Source organism: Gossypium hirsutum, chromosome A05, assembly GCF_007990345.1.
Source record: "Gossypium hirsutum isolate 1008001.06 chromosome A05, Gossypium_hirsutum_v2.1, whole genome shotgun sequence".
Taxonomy (NCBI): Eukaryota; Viridiplantae; Streptophyta; class Magnoliopsida; order Malvales; family Malvaceae; genus Gossypium; species Gossypium hirsutum.
In genome coordinates, this window is record NC_053428.1 from 4,814,225 (window position 1) to 4,837,170 (window position 22,946).

General features: G+C 35.6%; 4 protein-coding genes and 1 non-coding gene across 10 annotated transcripts; all 5 read right to left on the reverse strand.

The window, feature by feature from the left end:
- Positions 1-235: 235 nt before the first annotated feature.
- LOC121229241 (tocopherol cyclase, chloroplastic) lies at positions 236-6,439 on the reverse strand. Of its 4 annotated transcripts, none has more exons than XM_041112935.1 (11): positions 5,962-6,439; positions 5,251-5,495; positions 4,421-4,500; positions 4,201-4,277; positions 3,535-3,704; positions 3,235-3,332; positions 2,979-3,086; positions 2,336-2,452; positions 1,952-2,101; positions 1,374-1,487; positions 236-910 (listed from the first exon to the last, which is right to left on the reverse strand). In XM_041112935.1, exons 1-11 carry the CDS (start codon positions 6,264-6,266, stop codon positions 761-763), a joined length of 1,614 nt encoding a protein of 537 aa, XP_040968869.1. In that variant the 5' UTR covers positions 6,267-6,439; the 3' UTR covers positions 236-760. The 4 variants fall into 4 exon arrangements, with proteins under 4 accessions (XP_040968869.1, XP_040968872.1, XP_040968870.1 ...); XM_041112938.1 differs by having other exon boundaries at positions 5,251-5,505; positions 5,962-6,392; XM_041112936.1 differs by lacking the exon at positions 236-910 and having other exon boundaries at positions 1,085-1,487; positions 5,962-6,398.
- A 1,555-nt stretch (positions 6,440-7,994) lies between these two features.
- LOC121229538 (anthocyanidin 3-O-glucosyltransferase UFGT) lies at positions 7,995-9,387 on the reverse strand. The gene is made up of 2 exons (XM_041114138.1): positions 8,663-9,387; positions 7,995-8,526 (listed from the first exon to the last, which is right to left on the reverse strand). Exons 1-2 carry the CDS (start codon positions 9,385-9,387, stop codon positions 7,995-7,997), a joined length of 1,257 nt encoding a protein of 418 aa, XP_040970072.1.
- Positions 9,388-10,901: 1,514 nt separating this feature from the next.
- On the reverse strand, positions 10,902-10,983 carry TRNAS-CGA (transfer RNA serine (anticodon CGA)). Its single transcript has one exon. It is a non-coding gene; the product is annotated as a tRNA-Ser (tRNA).
- A 720-nt stretch (positions 10,984-11,703) lies between these two features.
- LOC121229243 (probable beta-1,4-xylosyltransferase IRX9H) lies at positions 11,704-15,644 on the reverse strand. 2 transcript variants are annotated; one of them, XM_041112942.1, is made up of 5 exons: positions 14,592-15,644; positions 13,288-14,433; positions 12,888-13,137; positions 12,359-12,567; positions 11,704-12,046 (listed from the first exon to the last, which is right to left on the reverse strand). In XM_041112942.1, exons 2-4 carry the CDS (start codon positions 14,196-14,198, stop codon positions 12,397-12,399), a joined length of 1,332 nt encoding a protein of 443 aa, XP_040968876.1. In that variant the 5' UTR covers positions 14,199-14,433; positions 14,592-15,644; the 3' UTR covers positions 11,704-12,046; positions 12,359-12,396. The 2 variants fall into 2 exon arrangements, with proteins under 2 accessions (XP_040968876.1, XP_040968877.1); XM_041112943.1 differs by having other exon boundaries at positions 14,566-15,644.
- A 1,169-nt stretch (positions 15,645-16,813) lies between these two features.
- Positions 16,814-22,849, reverse strand: LOC121229242 (TOM1-like protein 9). 2 transcript variants are annotated; one of them, XM_041112941.1, is made up of 11 exons: positions 22,458-22,819; positions 21,686-21,764; positions 21,452-21,550; positions 21,256-21,369; positions 20,929-21,086; positions 20,290-20,371; positions 19,845-19,930; positions 19,111-19,302; positions 18,632-18,648; positions 17,846-18,559; positions 16,814-17,606 (listed from the first exon to the last, which is right to left on the reverse strand). In XM_041112941.1, the coding sequence occupies exons 1-11, from the start codon at positions 22,556-22,558 to the stop codon at positions 17,032-17,034; spliced, it is 2,217 nt and encodes a 738-aa protein (XP_040968875.1). In that variant the 5' UTR covers positions 22,559-22,819; the 3' UTR covers positions 16,814-17,031. The 2 variants fall into 2 exon arrangements, with proteins under 2 accessions (XP_040968875.1, XP_040968874.1); XM_041112940.1 differs by having other exon boundaries at positions 17,846-18,648; positions 22,458-22,849.
- Between the last annotated feature and the right edge of the window lie 97 nt (positions 22,850-22,946).

A 22,946-nucleotide genomic window follows, 5' to 3' on the forward strand; every position in this document is an offset into this window, starting at 1 on the left:
TGTTTTTAGTTGTACTTAGTGAACAGGGTTTCTTTGTATCTTCTGAATCAAAAACATTTTGTACCAGATAGTTATATATTTTCCTGGAAAAACTGAATTAGGGTCTGACAAAGAACTTGTTTTTGTGCACGGTTGGAAACAAACCATGTGAAGTTCTGTTACTCCTGGAGTATTGAGTTTGAATACTTGTCTGACAATTATCTTTCCCAATACACTAATTATTATGGGAATAAAGTAACTGAAAATGGTCTCATTTCACTAAGGTTTCTGAATAAAGCTTGTGTGATAAAGAACCCTCAACAGGACTTAACCTCTGATGGCAATGCTTCAAACCCATGGAGTCTTTTGTACAATAGATCGAGTGGAAGAGCTGAAAGCGTTAATCAGAGTGATACCGGTCTGGTCTACGGGAATCATAATCGCTGTGACATATTCTTTGGATTCTTTTGCAGTTATTCAAACAAGTACCATGGACCGACATATAACTCCAAAGTTTGATATTCCAGCAGGTTCATTTGGTGCGTCTGTGATCATCACTTTTGTAGTAGGGATTGCTTTGTATGATCGGATAATTCTTCCTTTAGCATTAAAAATGAAAGGGGAACCGGTTTGTCTTAGTTTTAAGCAAAGAATGGAGACCGGACTTCTTTGCTCTTGTGCAGCCATGGTTTCATTAACAGTTGTGAAGTATATTCGACGAGAAATTGCAATCCAAGAAGGGCTTTCGGATAAACCACAAGCCATGGTGCACATTTCTGCACTATGGATTCTGCCATATGCTATCATGTCCGGCTGGGCTTCGGATTTCATTGGAATTGGACAGACAGAATTCTTTTACTCTGAACCATGTCCAGTGTTGCAGCCAATCTTCAAATGTTAGGAGCCTCTTCCGGAAGTCTGGTGGTGAGTTCTATAACAAGTACAGTCAATAACGTTATTAAAACAAGAGGTGAAAGTTGGATCTCAAGCAATATTAACAGGGCCATTATGAATACTATTACTGGGTTCTGGATGGCTCAAGTATTCCTAATTTTATCTATTCTCTAGCTTGCAGCAAGGCTTATGGTCCTTGTCAAGAAGATCATGAGACAATAGATGATTGTTAGTTTCTCATAAGGCAATAGATGTAAAATGACAATTTAACATTCTCTACTTGGTTTGGGCTATTAAAGTTCCTATGATCATATCTGGTTAGGGTTTGCACAAAGGAAGAACAGTTTTCAATCAAAAGGACGATTTCTTATACAAATTGTTGTTATATACTTTATAAACTCAATGCATTGTTAATGTAATGAATGATCTATCTCTTATCACAGTCCAGGGGGTTTGAAAAATGGAGCCAAACCAAAAATCCCTTCCACATCAACAGGCACCTGAAGAGCAGTTTTAAGGACCTCTGGTGTAGTGGTCTTCCCTTTCCAAGTGTTGAACCATGGCCCTCCTCCTACTTCTAGAGCTGCCATGTCACTTTTAACATCCAAGATTAGCTGCATATTGAAAAGATTGCAATTGTTAGTATATTGAGTTCAATGAAAATTTATTGAAAGCCACTTCAGAAGTCAAAATTAGCATCCAGGCTAAGGAACAAAAGCTATTGGATGGAACAAGATAAATACATCAGCATTCTCCAAAACAGAAAGCTATTGGATACATAGCATGTTTGGAATATATCCAATGGGGATTTGCCTAAAGACAATATACCCCCCTGCCAACAGCAGGCAAAAGTTAAAACCAAGAACAATATTAAAATTAACAAAGGCACTTCCGGAAAGGCAGCATGAAATATTGGTAAGGTTAAGATGTGTAAAAGTTCTAACATTATACTCAAATATGATATATCTTATTCCACTATTAGAAAAGCCAAAGATGTGAAAGTAATCATTGCTCAGTAAGAACTGAAGTAGATAGTTTGTCCTAACCCTAAAGCGATGAAAAGGTATGAATAACAAACCTTCCCCTTAGTGCCACCATATTTTTTTTCCCAGATCTGCAATCTTAGATTACCAAAACAAGTGTCTTTACATGCAGGAGCAAGACCAGCCTCTATTGTTGGAGCACGCAATGTTGTACCTGGATCATTTGTTGTTGCCTCTAACTCAACCTGCTCAGAAGTAGGAACCAATTAGAGTTCATTAAAACACTATTAAACAGTACATAAGCTTTACAATCATAACTGTCTACCTAGCATAATCTTTTTTGTTGTTGTTGTCTTAATAATATACCAGTTCCACATGTCATAGATATTATATTTGCAAAGTTATAATTTTATTGTTTAAAACTCGAGTACACTAGCACAATGAAGAGAAGGAAACATCACCAACAGACATAAAATTACCATATGTGTCTCGTTCTCCGCGGCGATGCACCAGTAACCCCAGGGAGCAATTTCCCAAGATAGAATACCGTTCCAAGGCACAAATTCATAGAAAATCCCATCATAATGCACTCCAATCTGCAGAAGCATTAAAAGGATCATTTATAGGTCAAGCTATAGAATCTACTAGTCTGAAACAAAAAATGTTTTTTTCTGAATAAAAGGCATATGAGACATGCCAATATCCAGTTCAATTCTTAAAACTTCTAAGGATGCCACCATATACGACTAGTAAAGCATGAAAAGAAAGATGTCGTTTTACTAGTTCTCTTGAAACATGAAAATATAACAACAATAATAACACTTTAGAACCAGTTTTCTAGACATTGGAAATAACAGCAGACCCACAGAAACTCATATTGGCAATAAAGAAAGGGCACATCCTAAAAATATACATCCAAGATTCCTCTTTGCATAAAAATTGAGAAACAGATTTCACGGAAAGGAAATGGACCAAAATGGAAACATCGACAGGAGAATTATGAAAAAAGAAACCCTTGTGAACACATTTCCTCCTCTCTTTCCATTCTGTAGCTGATATAGGCAATCATCAACCAAATCAATAGAATCAAGGCAAACATAAGATTTGATAAAACTGAAGTACCAATGCAGCATTTTCAAAGGTCTCAGTCAAGCCAGGCAGTTGCCTCAATCCACCACCAGCAGTCAATGCAACTTCTCCGCTTGCACCTTCAAAGACATTGCATTGAGCCTGCAATAATATATGATTGCCATGATTAATACGAAAATGACTAAGCTTGAACCAATGGAAAACCTAATGCATCCAAAAATTTCTTGGGAGACAACATGATCAATAGTTAGATAAGCATTTAGGGAGATGTGAAGGAATGACGATTTACCCAAAACCATTTTCTAGGGAAGGCTCCACCCCAATTCTTTTCCGAGTATGAAGGAGCATCTTGAAACTCAAACCTTTCACCATCCCACTCTATCCAACCTGCAACCAAAAGTCATAACTGAGATAATATTCTCAATTGAAAACATGGATTTCTTAAGAAATCAAATCTTCAGCCAAGGCGATAGGAACTGATGGTGAACAACATAGCACACTGAGAAGAGATGCAGACTGTAGACTAATGAACAATTGGAGGAAATAAATTCAAAGTGTAATTGACAATAGGAAGGACACAAGCAAGTGCCTGTTGAAAGTCCACCAGCCATGCAAATTTGCCAATGGGGTTCGAATATGGGAAAAGCTGCAAGCCAGCCAGCTGTTGACTTCTGCTTGGACCCAACATCACCCCATCCATAGGTGGGGCGAGTAGTGTACTCCCAACATGCAGTTTTAACAGTTCTTGCATAAGATGTCCTGCAATTAAAACCTAAACCAAGTAAACAGGATTACCGAAATAACTGATAGCGACTGAGAAGTTTTGCTCAATTCTAATTTTGAGAACCTAAAAAGTAACAAATCACAACATAGACATTTGAATGAAAATAGGAATGGATCTTGATAGAAGAACCACTTCTTTTCTGATGGCATGTTTGTTATGCCAACGGTTATACAAGGGAGATCACTATGCAGAAAGAATGCCTCAACAAGGGGGCATAGGAAAATCATCAAAATAGCAATTTTTTAATCTTCTCGTAAAGGAATAACACTATTAATTCTTCTGGGATATCAATAAAAGGATATTTTGTTTCTTCACAGCATGACAAATAAGTCTAGTGCACATTCACTGCTAATTAAATGCTTTACTTCTCTGTAGAAAGGAGCAAAAACGACCATAGAATACAACAAAGTAAGGGTTTATTACATATGTTTATATTAAAATCATGCTTATGGATTCAACAAGAGGAGGCACCTGCCATCATCACGAATAAAGCCTTGATGCCAAAGTGGGCTAACTTGAAAGCCCTCCAAAACTTTTCTATTGAATTCCTACAAGGAACAGCCATAGATAATATGTAAAGTTAAAAAAGGATTAAAATCAACCAACATAAACTATCACATGGAAACTGTATTAAGGCTTGCTTTGCAGGCATTTTCCTTCAAAGAGTAGAATTCCAAAACTGCTTATTGACCTCAGGAGGGACCTCCTTACTTGGAGGTCGTGAGTTTTTGTTGGTTAAAAAAGTATTCCCCAATATCAGCTCATGCCTGCCTATGCATTAAAAAGTTATAAATTAGGCATAGAACGTCACTCAATTATGCATTTCATCACTGCACTATTAAGGTATAAACTCGAGAAACACCAAAAGACATATGATGATAAGAGTAAAATAAATATAGCTAATAACTAAATAGATACAACTGCACTCAGTAATAAACATGAAGCTTGGAGAACCAAAGACTTTCTAGCGAGAGGCCAAAATAAAATAAATTTGAATGGCCCAAAATTAGAAGTTTAAAACAACCGAAAAGGATCTTTGAAACCTGAGACAAACCAGATATCAGTAAGGTTTTGAATTGCTAAAGTCTAACAAGACCAAAAGATTAAGTGACGATGGTGCATAAAAATGAATGAAACATCATAGTGCAATAAAATGCAGAGGGTGAAGTGAATTAAAATCAAGTTAAATTAATGTATCAACATTTAATTAGAAAGTTCAGGTTAAATGCCTGAGAACATATTCATATAGATTAACTTTCTGACTTGCTAGATATCCAAGAACAATTGTAGGAGGTAGCTTCCCACCATAAATGCTAGCTTCCTCAAAAGATAATATGATAAAATTTTCTATGATGAAGTCAACAAGTAGATAATCGAGCAGCAACTATACAAAAAAAGTGTCTTTTACACCCAGTAGATTGCAGTTTCATTACTACATCATCAATCAGGTGCAATGGGTGGCTGTAATAAGACCAGTCCTTAGATTAAAATCTGATGAAACCAATAAAGTAGAAAACTTACTTCCCCAAAAGTTCTGAGATTCATCACTGTATTGACATATATACTTGTCATAAGCACCAAGGATTTGAGCCCCAACTCCTGTAAATCTAGGTCCGTGCTGCAGTGTTTCCAATTGGGTCAGTTTCCTCCTAAATACGGGATTCTCCACCGAGTACATGAAGCAAAAGCTCTGTTTTCGTTCTGGGATTGATACCTTAAAGTACCAACCCTCAAAAAATTGTCGAGTGGTTCCATCAAAGTGGTACCTATATACAACTAAAGCTTTTCATAATCATATAAAACACTAAAAGGAACCTGAATTTAGACTACAGCAAAAGTAAACTTCTTTTATACTCGATAAAGTAACCCAAAAATAAAAATTAGAAAGAAAAAAAACATAGAAAAGTCTATAAATGTAACCTTTAAAATGCACTTACTAAAATTTTCCCTTTAAAATCTTAGGCTTTATTTTACTTCTAAATGAATGGTTCAGCTTTAAACCTATAATATTTTTTATATATAATCATGATGGATGAGATAATAGTAATACTAGCTCATTACTTCCACCTTTTGGTTAGCTGGAAGCACTACTTTTTCACTTTCTAAACATTTTGAAGGAAACAAAAAGTGCTAACAAAAGCTAAGTCAAGCTACGACTTCAATAGAAAATTTACCGAAATTCAATTCGAAAATCATTCAAAATCATTGAACACAACTGAATAGAAGAACTACCCGCTGTGAGGAGTTCGAGTGTCTCGATTAGCCGGCGTGGGAACATAAACCGGATTGACGGAGACGGGTCTGTTGGATGCCGTAGAAGAAGTTTCGGTATCAGTCTCAGCGATGGAGCTGCATGCGATGATCGGCGAGTTCGATCGAAACCCTAACCTGAGAGGGCGGAGGCGTCGAGGAAAGAGTCCATTGAAGTTAGAAGATTGGGATAATTTAACGGCGGTTTTGGAGTTTAGAGAACGAAGACCAATATAACAAGAAGGGAAATGGCGAAGCTCGTTGATAGAGTAAGTGTTTAGCTCCATTGAAGGTAGCAAGAAAAATAATAAAAAGGAACAAAGCTTGTATTTCTTTTAATCTGTTTTTTTGGTATAAGAGTAGGATACGTGGCGGCGGCGCCAGAAGCAGAGATTAACCGCGAATGGCATGTCAACTCATGGATACTCAATTTATTAAAAAATTTATATACTAAATAAATATTACATTTTCGTAAAAAAATTGATATAAAAAATGTTGAAATGCAAATCAATCATATATATATTTGGATAAAGTACCCGGAAGGTCCCTGTATTATAGAGACAGATGAAATTAGTGATTTTATTATTAAATAGATTAATTTAATTTTTATATTATTAAAAAAATTAAATAAGTCTAAATTGTAATAGAGTAAATATTTACTCTAGAAAAAATGTCTTGAAATTTAATTTTCTCAATTGCAATTCAATTTTAAACAAAAAATTTCATTTAGAAAATCATAAAAAATTTTAAAATATTAACTTTATTAATCAATAAATGTTAACTCTATTACAATTTGACCTTATTTTTTTATAGTACATAGACTTAATTAAACTATTTAATGATAGATGGACTAATTTGATTTAATCTCAATAATACAAAGATCTTTCAGGTACTTTCACCTTTGTAAAATATATATATGACCAATTTTAGAATAAAAATTATAGATTAAAAAGATAATATTTGATAGATTAGTAATGTATTTTTTTTATTTCATCTTTTTTAATATATAAAACGAGAATTAAAATTCTTGTTAAAAGGGTATTTTGAAATGAGTTCAAATTCTCTTAAATTATTTATGAGATTCATAATTTACTAAAATCATTTATTTTTATTTTTGTATTCAACGCCTTAATTTTTACTAACAAAATAAATAATTATGAGATAAACTTTTAGAATAAAATAAAACTAGAATATTTACAGTTAAAAGATAAGAGATATAGCAATTGGTTTTTAAGTCAAGAAATAGCTTAAATTTAAATTGCAACTCTAAAAAGAAAATTTGATGATTTTTATGTCTATTTTATAATTTATATTTGGGGTTTGAGATTGTTCATTTTAATAATATTGTTTTCACGGTTTAAATCCTAATTCCCTTCTGATGCAAAAATAATTAGAAATTTTTTTTGTTTTATTTTAAAAAATTAATTCTATATGACAGAGAATTGACAAGAATTATTCAGAAAATAAAAAAATAAAAAATAAGAATTATTATAATATGAGTAAATAAAGGATAAAAAAATAGACATATGACCAAATAGAAGTAAGTAAAAGAACAAACAAATGAAAAAGATATAAATAGACTGGTATAAAAATCGTTGAGGCTTCAATTACACTGAATAATCAATTAACCCCTTTTATCATTTTATTACCCTAATTCAGCATTCAAATTATGCTGGATGAAAAAAACCAAGGAATGGAAGGGGTGAGTGAAAAAATAGAAGGAAAATAAAATTTGAAGGTAAAGAAAAAAGAAAATAAGAGGATGAATATTTTCTGTCATGTATAAAAATTAAAGAAAAAATTGAAAAAAATGATCCATTTTCAAATATTTTTTCCTTTCATTTATATTTTCTATCATTAATTTTCTGCCCTTTCGATTTTTCATATACCGTAATTGTTAAAATTTCATGGTATATTTGATTTTGATCAATGGTTTTATTGATTGCCCTAAAACAGAGAAATCTTAGCGATAATTGTTTAAAAGAAAAACTATCTATAATTGAATAACTCAAGTTTTAAGAATTTAAGATTGTTTCAACTAAAGTTTTGAAGTCTTGCGAAGCACTTCCACTTGGTGCTACTGCTTTCAAAACGAGCTCTCTCAGTGCTTTAATCCTTTCTCTCATTTGCCTCCCTTGTTCATGTCCTAAAACCAGTTTCAAGCTCTCGAGTACCCCACTCTTAGTGAACACAAGCCCCTCAACTTTAACACCAACCCCCCATATTTCCTCCACCACACGTCCAATCATCCAGTGGTCCCCAAACATCGGTCTACAGACCATTGGGACTCCATTTGCAATGCTTTCAAACACAGAGTTTGCCCCACAATGTGTCACGAACACACCTGCCGAAGCATGTCCCAACACCATAGCTTGGGGTGCCCACGGAACGAGTTTCCCTCGCTTGTTTGTCCGTTGAAGGAACCCATTTGGTAAATGGTGCTTATGGTCGTTATTGAGAGACCAAATAAACGGAATGTCACTCTCTTCAATTGCCTCTGCCAAGGCTTCTAACTCCTCGCCCGGTGGCGCTGCCGCTGTTCCAAAGCTAATATACACAACAGACTTAGAACTTTGTTTGTCTAAAATTTAAATAAACAGCCCGTCGTATCTGAATCCGATGGTGGTAACGGTGACGGGGGAAGTTCTTGCGTTAAGAAACCACATTCAACAAAGCTGGAAACATGGATTTGAGATCATCAAAGAGTGGCGTAGGATAAAGTTCCTGGCAGAAATTCATAACAATGGCGGTAGATCGAGGCAAAACACATCCGATTTTACACAACGTGTCAGAAAAGAACGTTTCATTTGAATGTCTAGGCAATATTTCATCAGATAAATCTTTAACATGCATTGGAGACAACCCAGGAATAAGCTCTAAAGTTTGGTGTTGGCCACCATTTTTATCACCACCCACATGACTGAATAGCCTGCGAATGAGATCAGTGTAAACATGGGCTGACAGATTATGAGGAATCGAAACACAAAGAGGGATCCAAGTAGCCTTCATATCCTCAGCCATATCTGCAGCAAACGTCAAGAACATATCCGTGACAAAGCAGTTAACTTTCCTTCCCGTTTCCATTACTGCAACATCTAAGCCCTTTTGAAAATTTCCAAGAGTTGCTTTAAGGAAAAGGTCCAATCTCTCCACTGGGTTTCCACTAAAAACATGATTTACAGGCACACCATCCTCCACATCATAAGTTCTGATATTGTTGGGGACATTAAATTTAAAAGTGGAAAACTTAGAATGATTAGATTTTGGTATGGTGAAGAAAGAAAACTGCACATTCGGCGCTGCACGAGCCAACTTACATGCCAGTCCTAGGATGGTTAGATCGTGACTGCCAAATGGGAAGGCCAAGACAGCAACATGTTTTTCTTTTAAGCTTTGGGTCGCTGACATTTAAGAACCCTATTTTGGTGATTGATTAGCGAAAGAGAAAATACAAATATATGAAGATTACTCTCATGGGTATTTACACAAAAAATAGAAACCAAAAGCTTTGAATGTGAAGTTATTGCGATAGCGTTTGCTAATAAATTTAAGGAAAAATTAATGTTGGTTTTAATTTACGTTAAGGAATTGCTGGTGGAGAGAGCAATATATTTTACATTTATTAATACGGTTAATATTATCATCTAAGTAGTCGGAACGTGAGTTCGAATGCATTAAAACATATTATACTCCTATTTATAAGTTAAGAAAGGATTATAAATAGTTCTTCTCCATCAAATAATTTCAAATTAATAATTTAAAAGAAGTAATGTTGAATGTGATTGTTACAATAAACAAACTTTTTATATTATTATTATTTAATAGTCACAATAGTCGATCTTAATTCCACCATGATTTTTAATTTCATTAAAATTATAAAATGAACATTTGAGCCAATAACCGTATACTACAAAACTAGACAGTAATGGTTATCTTGGATGAATAACAATGAATCGCACCCAAACATTAGATGATTATAAATTATAAATCAATTCTTCTTTTATATGATATTGATTAGTTTTTGGTGAATAATTGGGATGAATTTACGGCTGAAATTTTCTAGTGTGGAGGAGCAACAGCCAGCCAAGCATGGATGCGATTCATGGTATCTTGGAGCTTTACTCTGAGTATGAAAACCAGGCGATGGAATGAGGGCTTTAAAGCCGAAACACCAGAAATCCCATATTGCAAGAACATGCAGAGAAGCAGAACAAAACCCAGATCAACATCAGCCTTTATTGATCCAATCAACTGAGAAAACAAGGAAAAGATGGTAAATATATCGATGAAAACAACGGAGAAAGTTGAGAGAGAAAAAGTGAGCAAGAGGGTGATTAAGATGAGGCAGGAAGCCAGAAGAAGCACGCAAGCAATGTAGGAGCCATAGAGAGATGCCAGAAAGATCAACTCTAGGTTAGGAAACATCTAACTCTGGGAGAAATTAATTAAGCAAAGCAATGGTGATTGGTATGATAAAAAAAATGATTGATCGATAGTGAAGACAAAAAAAAACTCAATTTGAAGAAGAGAATGAAGTGAGTTGCACTCATTCGCCAGATCAAATATTATAATTTACCTTGGTACCCTCTTGTTGTATAAATCTTTTAGGCATATATATATATACTTATCAGCAACATAAAGAAGGAAAGAATCAAACCAAGAACAGGAGTTTTACTGAACATATATATATATCAGTAGAATTTCAGCAATTTTCTTTCTATATCTATAGTATATGCTAAGTTTATTCATGCAATGCAATCTTGCTTAGCAAATTAAGTTTTATGATAATTAAGAGAAACGCCCATGATTATCCATTGTTCAGGATTCTTAGTTATTACAGTCTCATTAGCATAACCTTAAACATGAGTTCAGAAAATTATCAAAAAAGAAGAGTTGAGAAAAAAAAGGAAAATATAAAAGATCGTCGACATCAGGATTCGAACCTGCGCCGGCATAGCCCATCAGATTTCGAGTCTGTCTCCTTAACCACTCGGACATATCGACAGCCGCCTGTCAATGAGTTAATTTCAAACTATTTATAGAATATTATCCTTCTGCCTTGAAAAGTTTAATAACATCCCATCATATTTACGACCCATTTGATAAAGCTAAAACTAGCGTGACTTTTGGATAAATAAAACAGAATTAAATCTGGTATTTAAATATCACTTGGATTGACAGTTTTTGTTTTATTTGATAGCAAACACAAGATAATAATAATAATAAATATTATGATTCTCATCGACCAAACACCTTGATATATCTTTTATCTTGAGTGGTATTGAACATAATACTCCTCTTTTTACATCAAGCATACCAAAAGGGCCGTTAGAAGAAAATTTATTGTCAGGATTCCTAAATGTCTTTTAGTGGAGGGCACTGTAATTATAGAAAAAAAATATTCTATCCAAATAGATTTGAAGATGTCAAAGTCATAACATTTTATCTTGTAACAATAATCAATAATTGAACGAACCAATCATAGTAGCTAAACTAACAAAAATTTACACGCAACTTCTAATAGGGTAGCCACTGTAGTTTAATGTAGTGAATCTGCAGTTCTGTTCTAAACCAGTACTCTGCAGTTAAAAGTGCAATTTAGTCACCCAATCCACTTTGACATCGCATTTACAGCTGAATTCAAAGCTGCATTACAAATTAATTATAAAATACATGCAAGAAACATTGTACTAAAAAGACAGATATGGAGGTAACAAAATGTGATTGACGAAATTTGCTTTCAATTTACTCCCCCAAAGAATAGCTATTAGCTAAAACGAGAATGAGAGTCAAAGTAACAACATTACAGTCAGCATTACACAAGGATGCTTTCCATTTGACCATCCTTCCCAACTAGTCTCACGAAATGCTCTCAACGGGCAATGCAGAAACGGGAAAACGAGATACCATACAAAGGTTTTGTTTACACTTGTCTGCAGATTACTCTGTTTTACTGCTACAAGGTAAGTACATCAACGATTGGTAATGCTCTTCCACTTGATTTAGGTATCAGTTGGGTTTCGAGTCTCCTTCGATGACAGTTAAATACAATTCTTGGCCATCTTTCCTACAATAATGAACATGAAAAATCTCAATGCACTTGTGCAGTGTCTTGTTAGATGAGTCAGCCCCGGAGGCCAAAACATGGAAAAGGAAAATATGAAAGAGGTAATACAGCTAAAAGAGCTTGGTTTTTCATTATGTTGTTTGTTTTCCTGTATATTCTTTCTTCTCACTTCAATGATGAATATACTGGAATTCAAGTTAATATAAAATTACTTTTATTTCCATGTAGATTTTTAGCATGTCATAGGCAAAACAAAAAAGAAAAAAAATTTAGCATTTACTTTGATTACTTGAAAAAGAAATTGACACTCACCTTGATGATCAAAATTAACTCCTTTGACATATTGAGTTTCATGCAAGTGGAGCAATGATGTCTAAATTATTCTTCATTGACCATTTTTTGGGATAGAAAGAATTAGATGATTCAACATTTAGTTCCCAAACCATGACTTTTGAGCAGTCGTGTGGTAAGCCTTCCATCTGGCTTTCATCTTGCACAACTCGTTCAATAAATGAGCTTGCCTGCAAATTCAAATAAATAATCTTAAAATATTGAAGTGAAATCCATCACCAGTATGTAGCATTTCAATATAGGTTACGGTGCTAAATACTTTCTCCAGGGGTAAATTTTCCACACCAGGTTTGGGAGAATTCCATTCACATTTTTTTCCCACATTTTGTTTCCATCTTTTCAGTGCTCAAATATAAATATATATAATCTTATCTGAATTGCCAACATCCTTTTCTCTTTTATCCAGAAACAACAACAGCTGTGATCACTGTAGTAAGGTGAAATAATAAGACACTTAAAGACAATCAAAGAAGAGCCAATAAATACTAACATGGAAACCATCTTCGACCGTGTCAAGCTGTCTTATCGGTTCAAGAGTAGGTCGGTGCCATGGCTTTGGATCCCATAGTATGGTACTGTTGAAGGCAAACCCTGACATTTCAGCATGGAATCTTTGGAATCGCTTGCTTAATCCATTTAGGTGCCATCCAATGACTTGAGTTCCATTACAAACAGGGCCTTCCAATACAGCTCTACTTTTGTCCGATGTTTGTTTGGCCACAGGCCAAGTCCCAAATTGCCTATAAATATAAATGCCATAAAAAAGCTGCAGCACTAGGCACATATAAAAGAGAGAAGGGATATTGTGGCTATAACAAATAAAAGGATAAGCAAGGTGCTTCATTCAGAGAACAAGAAACAGACAGAAAATAAAAGCATAAAGGAGATACCTAATATGCCTCATTTGCTCAAAGAGATCAATTGAGTAGATGTTATGTTCATCGGCAAAGTAGACAATTCCATCAAGATGATGAGTTTCGATGTGAGATAGTGCCACATTTCTTTGGTGAACACTTCTGTCTTTTATATCAGTCAGATTTTTCTTGCAGACAAGATGCCTATACATAACACCGCTCCTTCTTAGGATGTCAGCTGTTTCATCAGATTGTAAGGTCATCTCTACAACAATCCACAATAGTGGAGGTTGGACAAGCTTTAATGTGTACGCCAAACGATTTAGATAATAGGCCTGAAACGATCGAGCATATGTTGGAGTCACAATTATCAAAAGCTTGCGAGATTCCAGATCTATATCTTGAGGGACCGATTGATTAGTTGAGGCATCACCTAAATTCCCTTCTGTCATTTCCTGTCTCTGCACCAATCCCTCTAATGTGAAATTATTTTCAGCCCCAAGGTTGTTCATTGTCGATGCTACATTCCTTTGTGAATTGTTGAGTGATTGAAAATTCCCAGCAGTTGATACTACCTCAAAAGAAAATGCCTGATGCTTTGAAATCGGATTCATATATGAAATGTCCATGGAAATGAATGGTGTAAATCCAATAAGAAAACCAATTATGAAACAAATGAAGAATTGAAAAACAATCCTCCTCCAAACTTGTCCTTTCTGTTTAGCCCTGTCAAGAGGCCTAAAGGACCTTGGTGAGAAAACTCCCAAAACTAAAGCTTGAGAATCCGATAAACCAAAAAGAGAAGATAGCAATCCACCAGTGGCTGGGGAACTCTGGCTAAATGATGAAGACTTGGACAAAGGAGAAGGAACTGAACGCTCAGCCTCTCCGGTAATTAAAGTCCCTTGTCGAGGCACCGGAGACAGTGTTCTTCTAATGGATGCCATCCCTACTAATCTGATTTACTCCTTAACCAATTACTAAAAAGAACCACCACAAGACAGCAATCAAATTCGTGCATATATACTCCTTACTGCATTGCACATTCATTTCTATATCTCTTTTTGCAACAATCTAGTGCTCATAATAACCAATAAGTTATCAAATCAATCCTACCAGAAACATTCAGCTATATGAATCCACTTTCACAAAATATAATTTTCCCTTTCACCTTACTGATGCCTGTAAATACACCAAATCCAAACCAAAGTTGTTTAAGCAACTAAAGTAATTTCAAATCAAACAGGATGAATACGAAAATCCCATTTCTCAATAACAAGAAAAATGGCACCAGATTTGATTGAATAATCCAACCTTGATGAAATCAGCAGCCGAATTACCTTCCGATGGAAAATGGGTATTTGATTTTCCTCTCCAGAAGTCGCAGAGGAGAGAGAAGCAGCATCATCTTTGAGCTTTGAGCTTTTTGTTCAACCGAAGAAAACGGAAAGCTTCAACATTTTTCAGATCTTCATTTGCCTTATGTAAAGGTCAAAATGGAGAGTAAAAAAATAGAGCCTAAAATAAATAAAAGTAGATGTTCAAGGAATCTTTAAAATGGCCTTGCTGTGCTTGAAATCTTGCAGAAAAAAGAGAGACTTTAAAACAGTTCAGAGAAGACGGTCCCACGCTCTCTGTCACAAACATTCAGACAGAAAGACAAAACAATAAACGAGATTTTTTTTTTCAATAGGGATACTTTTTTAAGCTAAAGATTCATGTGATGAATGAAACCTTTAACGGGGTCATCTATTTTTTAAAATGTATTATTATTTAGTAATTAGTAGGTGCAGAAAGGCACCCAGAGTTGACTTAAGACAATGAATTTCCAACCCAAAATTTGCTGTTCATTCATCACCATCAGACAATTTAACGGGAAAAAAGAATCAGAATTAATTGCAGAAATTAACTAGATTCCATTAAAAAACACCAAATAGAAAGAAATGTGCATTTAATTAAGATAAGTTTAAAAGAAAAGCAAGTTACATCGGAAAAATAAAAAATAAATCTTGGCTGCTCCATTTGTCAGGATCCCGTAATCAAAAGTGACCATTTTCCAATCTTAAATCTTTTGATTATGGCACTAATCTGTACCATCACCATTGGCTTCGAACTGTCGTCATCCATCTTCAAAAACATTCGACCAACTTACGGCGATCTTCCACTTGTCCAAAATCAACTTAGATACCCCAAGGCATGGTTCTACAATTTCTGTTGCTTTTTTGTTTAGTATGTTTTTCCTAAGATTTCCATTGAATGTGAAATGAAAAACTCTGGAGATAAAAGGAATGGAGCTTCGTTGTTTTCTTTTTTCAACTTTCGTCGAATCAAACAAAATAACTCTTGGTTTCCCCCTTCTTTACCTGAAACAATGTTACAATCGTGTATCCAAAGTGTTACATTTGTTTTGGGCCTTCCTTTGGGTATTAAAAGTTTTGGGCCTTTTCCTATTTTATAATTATAAAAAAAATAGTAGGTGGACGAAAAGGCTGCTTCCCTCATACCTGTCAATGCTGTTTACTATCTCTTCCATAGCTTTTCTTTCTTAATTTCATCATATTATGCTTTTACCTTTATTATCCCACACGTGCGAACCAACATACCGTAAACACCACTACCAGTTCACATTGTAAACATGGCAAGCGAACAGAACGTTTGAAGCTGAATGGAACTGTAAAACTTGTGGAGGCTGCAAAACTTGTGGTCCACCCCTCCACCGACCTCCTCATCCTTCAAGATTACATCGCCTTCTCAATGGAACCGTAAGCTAGACCCATTGTTTAGATAAGTTCAAGGTATGGAATTGAATTTAAAGAACTCTGAAATGTCCAAAAACTATATTTCTATTTATGTTTGCCAATAAGGCTTGAAAGCAAAGGTATTCAAGCTCCCATTGTTGCATGGGAAACCTAACACATCACCTAAAGATGGGGCAGTGCGCCAGTGCCAAATATATCTTTCACGTGTGTATAGACACATTGCGGTAATGGTTGCAGGTTGCGTATATACATGTTTGCCATCTTGGAATGCATGCTTTAGTATTTAAGATAGTTACCAGTTTTCAGCTCTCCTACAGTTTTGATGGTTTTATGTAGGGAATAAAATGACTCCACTAATGGTGGAAGAAGCAAGTGATTGGTTCGACCAGTTCCTCGTCGAGTTACGATTTCTGTAATTGTTTTGTTGTAGCTGGAACTGTACTTTGAATGATGTAATGGAACTCTGATTGAGCAGGTGGTATTGAACTTTATTCCAATTTCCAATGGTCATTTTTCTAGTTTTCCTTTTTTCTTTTCTTTTCTTTTTGGGCCATACATTTAAAATTTTTAAAAAAATCAATAGTAAAATAGACAAACTAACCCTACTCTGATAACAAGAGTAAATTTCAGCATATACAATATTACAACAGCCTTACAGTTCAAAATGCCAACAGAAAATTTATGCCTAAAAGCCTTAAAAGTTGGAAAGGAATTCCGCATTTACATTATATCACAATAAAATTTATTTTACATAAAGCCTTAGAAATTTTCTTTAAAAGAGAGAGAGAGTAAAAAAGTCATCCTAACCCAATAAGAGTAGATCTTTCCATTTTCTCTACAGGGAATGTACATGATTTCATTGCCAACCATGCAAAACAAAATATAAGAGACAGGTGAAGAACATCTTATATTATTTAAGAAAAAGAAAGAAAACGAGAAAGGAAACAAGTTGGTTACCAAAAGAAATATGTAAAATGAAAAGCTGAAAGGAGAAAAAAAAAACAAACTCCAGGTTCACATGCTACCAAGCTCTTGGGGTGGTGTTTATTGATTTAATTCTTGCCATGTCAAGAAGGTCCCCAAACAGCTTATCCTCTGCTTTCGAAGCCTTGCCAGGTGGAACATAAGATGAAGTGGGAACCTGGTAGTAAGAGTTTCTCAGGCTATTATCATCTCTGATGGATAGCCCATCCATTTTCTGATCTATATGCTGCAACTCTCCATAGCCATATGCTCCCATTTGGTTCCCGTACATTTGTTGAGGATGCATGGAAGCCATCTGGTTAGCTGGCATTTGCTGTGGATGCATTCCCGTATGCTGCGCTCCTTGGATCGGTTGGGGAAAAAAACCAGAAAACTGGTTTTTGGGAACAACCTGGTTATTAATTGCTGACAAATTACCATTTGTGATTGGCTGAATATACATACCCACCACGTGATCACTTCCCATATGCTGAGGTCTTTGAGGAAGTGTATGTGTTACAACAACTTGAGTAACCACTGATTGGTGGGGGTACTGAGCACCTGCAACTGGGCTAGAATCTGCTGCCTGTGCTTCCCATGGTGGTGGTGGCAGTGAACCACTACTCTGGGCACCTTCTCAACATGAAATAAGTAAATTAGCAGCAAGAATATAACTATTCACCCAGACAACTAAGCCTAGATATAATCTACATGAATTTGGTAAGAGAAAGACCACGATGATGTATATTAATGATTTGAAATGTGGCATGCTGTTATTATATGTCTCTCCCTAAACAAGAATGGTGTGTGAGTGTAACAAAAGCAAAATACTCCAGTTTGTAGAAAAAAGCCTATTACAAACAGAAACGAACCATAGACAGGTAAGTGGGCCTGCTGCTGCCGAACCAGCTGGCCATTCCAGGCAGGACCTGTGCCTTGAGCACATGACTGCTCATATCGAGGCGAGCCCATGTTTGATACACTTCCATTTCCATAAAAGTTATTCTGATGATGCTGCTGAACCAGCTGACCATTCCAGGCAGGACCTGTGCCTTGAGCATATGTCTGCTCATATCGAGGTGATCCCATGTTCGATACAGTTCCGTTCACATGAAAATTCTGCTGCTGCTGAACCATCTGGCCATTCCAGGCAGGACCTGTCCCTTGAGCATACAAATGCTCATATCGAGGTGATCCCATGTTTGGTACAGTTCCATTCGCATGAAAATTCTGCTGCTGCTGAGCCATCTGGCCATTCCAGGCATGACCCATCCCTTGAACATATGACTGCTCATATCGAGGTGATCCCATGTTAGATACAGTTCCATTCGCATGAAACTTCTGCTGCTGCTGCTGAATTTGAGGAGTCAAAGGATCGGTTTGTCCAGCCAAACCAGAAGATTGGATTTTTGGAGAACCAGAGGTACTATTACTATCAGAGAACATATCTATGAGAACAAGGGCATTCTGCTGTGATGCAGGAGTTGTTTGTTGTGGTTCTCCCAAAGGAACAAGGGCCAGTGTGTTATCTGCCTTGGGTGAATAGTCGTCACCACTAAGCAGATCCATTTTGGGATTCACTGCAGCTGGAAGAGTTGAACCATTAGTTTCAGGAGCCACAGGAAGCGATAACTGATTAAATGGTTGAGAACTTGCACCATTGCTTGAGGTAGATCTGTGAAGAAATCCTGTTAGTTAGCTCAAGCTACTGCAAATATCTAATCAAGGGATTTAGATAACCCAGTATATAATGAACATCAATGTCAATCCTAGCAGCTTAAAATTGGATAAGCAATTTTAGTCACTCCCAATAGAGAGAAACAGACTACTAATAACTAGTTCTAAGAATGCTGAAAAGGTTTCCAACTTCAACTAGTCAAGCATCAAAAATGAAAATCTAGTGTGATAATTCTACCGAGGACTCTTCCAAACAAATAAATCAAATAGCAGAAAGAAACAGGTAGTCCGAGTACCAGGATGCTGAGGACAAGAGCATGATTAGTTAGCACCAGTAAAGATTAGGACATGCAGCACATGCAATTTATTATTCTATCATTTCCTGTAGTAACACAAGAATCAATAATTCTAGTTACCACATTCCTGCATATAATAATCTAGACCAAAAAAGGCTAATTACCTCCCATCAGAGCGCTTGCTTCTATCACCTGTATTGAGTAGGGGACCATCAACATTCACAAGTTCTTTTGCAGGTTCAGGCTTAGGTTTGCCTACTTGAGAAGAAGTTGCTGAAGCTAATTCTTCATGTTTTGCCAGTACTCGCTGCAAATCATCATTCAATGCTAAACCTTGACATAGTAGTGACTCATCCCTAAAAGAGATAAAGAATCAAACCTGATATGTTTTGAATATAAAAACATTGCAATGAATTCCTTGTACTATTCCATAAAGGTAAAAAACAAAATAACAACGCAACTCATACGCCATACATGCCTGAATAAGTGACTATATCATACGGAAATTTAATTGGAATGCACATAAAGATATTCATTGAGGTACTCAAAGAGAGGTAAAAATCCTTCACAGACTGCTTTGGCATCTTGTCCCATAGAACCAAGACATTATAAGTGAAAACAAAAAAAAAAAAACAAAACAAAACAAAAACAAAAACAAAAAAAAAACAGTCCTTTGGTTTCAACACTCATCGTGAACTCACTCTTCAATTTGGTCAAGCATTTTATCAAGCATATTGAAATAACACACTAAGTCTAGGCAGTACAAACAGAAATCATAAATGAACACACAGAACAAGAATGGCAGGAACATGGAAATAGAAGAGAACAAAGAGTCATCGACATATAACACAATTACTAAGGGCCACTGGGAAATTATAGTAAAAGTGAGTATCCTTACGATGTGGAATTAACAAGGTGTACAACTCTTAATTTGTAAGTACGGCACTGATCCACTAAGTCAGCAATAACCTCCTGCCTAAGTCCCTGAAATTGTGGACAAAATAAGCAAATCGAAAATGAATCTAAAAGAAACAGAAATTCATTAAAGATTAGAAAAGGTTAAGCGACATGAAACTTCATGGACTTCATTAGCAGCTTTTAATCATAAGAGCTGGAAAAACATAAAGTTTACACAGAAACAGGTTCACATACTGATGAATTTGAGCATTGACAACGAAATTATTACACAAATGTCAGTTATATCAAGACTTCAATAGTCACTTTAAATCGGTAAATCAGTTAATGACTTGTCACTTGGAAACTACATCATTATGCTTGTGGGAAGTGTCATTTTAGCAAGTATACAAAATGCCTTCCTTTCTATTTCAAATTGTGGACAATACCTCCTTGTTCCCAGGAGCTAAAGCATTTAGCATTTCTGCAAGGACATCCATAATACCTCGTGCGTTCTGAATTTCTGTCAAACTAATAAATGAACTCCAGTTAAAAGAAGACCAGATGCATTATCAATGATAATATACCATGGACACAGTGAATTGGCAAAATAAAGTCACTATAAATAATGGAACAGAATAAGAGCAAACTGAGAAATTAAAACAAATAGGAAATTTTAACTGACAAGGCCCTTGTTCTCTCTAAAAAAGGTCCATTTAAGGGGTGAATAAGAGGTTTGTCTTGACAATTACTCCTACTTTAATACATTAGAAATATTAAAAATTAGCCATACGCACCAAATAGAATGGAAGAGTCTCCTTATTAATGAAAACCCACTTTGACATATGCCAATAAGATTTGTAATTTATTTATTAGATAATGATAATAAGAATTTATTGTGAGCATCAGACTTTCACTTAAACAGATTACTGTACGACAATTTCTAAACCGACATCATAAAGGGAAGGTTTTTCTTTTTCTGAAAAAAAAACATAGGCCACGATAGAATCTAATACTAATAATGGAAAACACGAACAATCAACATGTTTTTACCACTCAAATGACTGACTGAGGAACAACAAAATTACCTCAGGCTTAGGAACTCAGGCTTTGCAGAAGGCTCAGCCGTCTCTTGCTGACCAGAATTGCGAATGTTTTGGGGATAAGAAGACAAAGGTTGTGTCTGAGGAGGTGTAAATACAGGTGCGGACCTCTCAGATCTCAGGGGGAATACTGCCCCAGCACGCTGAAAACCATATATCAGTTAGGCTCAGAGAAGAAGGGGGGGAAAGGAAGGGATCCCAAGAATACAATGACAGGGCATGAATTGAAGGGATGGTAAATGAGAAACAGATCCCGAGAAAGCATATCTCATACAGTTAGAGGTGAGAGGCGAGAGGCCTCAGCAGACATACCACCAACTCCTGGTACGCAACATAATATTGTGGATATCTTGCCCTTGCTCCTCCAAATGCTTCTTGCCAAGTGTCAATCAGAGTCAATATCTTCTCTTTCACATAAAAATCAGGCTACAGTTGAGCAGCACAAAAGCTAAGAACAAGTTTACTACAAGAAAATAAATAGAAAATGGGAGCTAAAATTATTTCCTACCTTTTTCTTGACTATTTTGACCATGTCGTGAAGAATACCTCTCTCTGCAACATGCATATGTACAATGTCCCCACAGTTTTTTATGATAGTCTCTAGTAGCTAGAACATCGGAAGTAAATAATTTAAACAAGTTTAATTCTATGCATGTACAAGGTGATAAAAAACGACGAAAGCAGCACTGATATATATCCAGGGATTAGAAGAAATCAATGCAAGAAGTTTTCAGGATCTTACAGTTAGTGCAAGAAGTTGAACTTTAGAATTTTTACTTCCGAGCTTCTTTTTTATGCCTTTAATGACATCCTTCGCTTGCCTGATAAATAATCATCTTATTTAAACACTCAACGTGATTAGGCACAATACTCCCCTGAGGGGAGAAAATTGGAAAAGAAAAGCCAACATTAACCAGTAAATGGAATCTATAAGTTTTGACCCTTTGTGCTTGACAATTAACTTACATTAACTAAAAATCAACCAGAAATAATTACCAAGATAGAACTTATTTTGAACATGTAATGAACAACCAGATAAAATGACCAACCATTAAGCTGAACATGTAAATGTGACTTCACTCTAGTTCATATTTGGGAAATGAAATTTAAGCATCAGGATAATCAGGACACAACCAACAAAATCTTTCAACGGAGAGCAAAGTAGTCGAGTCTCTAACACCAGTCTATATCGGCATGAAATTACGACCTCTATCGATAAATAAAAGCCATTTTAAAGTGCAGTGTTATCAATCAAATACGAACAAAGAAAAACGCAAAAGCACATTGATCAATCCTGATAAGCTTCCTAAACCAAATCTCTATAAATTTACAAGCGATAAAAGGGGAAAAAAAGTAAAATCAAATCGAGTACTGAAACAAGAAACAACACAAGAATCACAATCTTCAAATTTATTATTTATTATCAATTCAAAAGTGATCATCAATAGAGTCATAAGAGCAATAAGAACTTCTTAAAAAATAGACGAGAGCTTGGAATCCAGGATTACACATACCCAGGGTCCTGATTAAGCATGTCGCAGATCTCAATATTCCTCGCCCAATCAGGCCCTTCCAGCAAGTCGTTCGTTGCTCTCTCCACCATAGAGTTCACCATCTTTGTTCTCGGCTTGTCGCGCACACACGAAAAAAAAGCCAAAGAAAAAAGAAAAGAAAGATGAATCCGATTCCAATCACCGTCTTGCGAGATTGCAACGAACTGCAGAATACTACGGAGAGTCCTTCGAAACACTTCTTTATGTAAAAAAAATAAAAAATAAATCAAACAGTACAAAAATCGGCAGTTCTATCTTTCCCCGTCTCTCTCTTCCCTCCTTGCTTCTCTCGCCTTTCTCTCTCCCTATCTAAAGATTAAATCAAATATATTTTTTTTGCCGTTGAGAACAAATATTTTTTTCTCCATTTTTAAAATTATTTCAATTATTTGGGTGGTGAAGAGAAAAAGGAAAGACCAACCAAAACTTGCCACGTGTTATTGAGTGGAA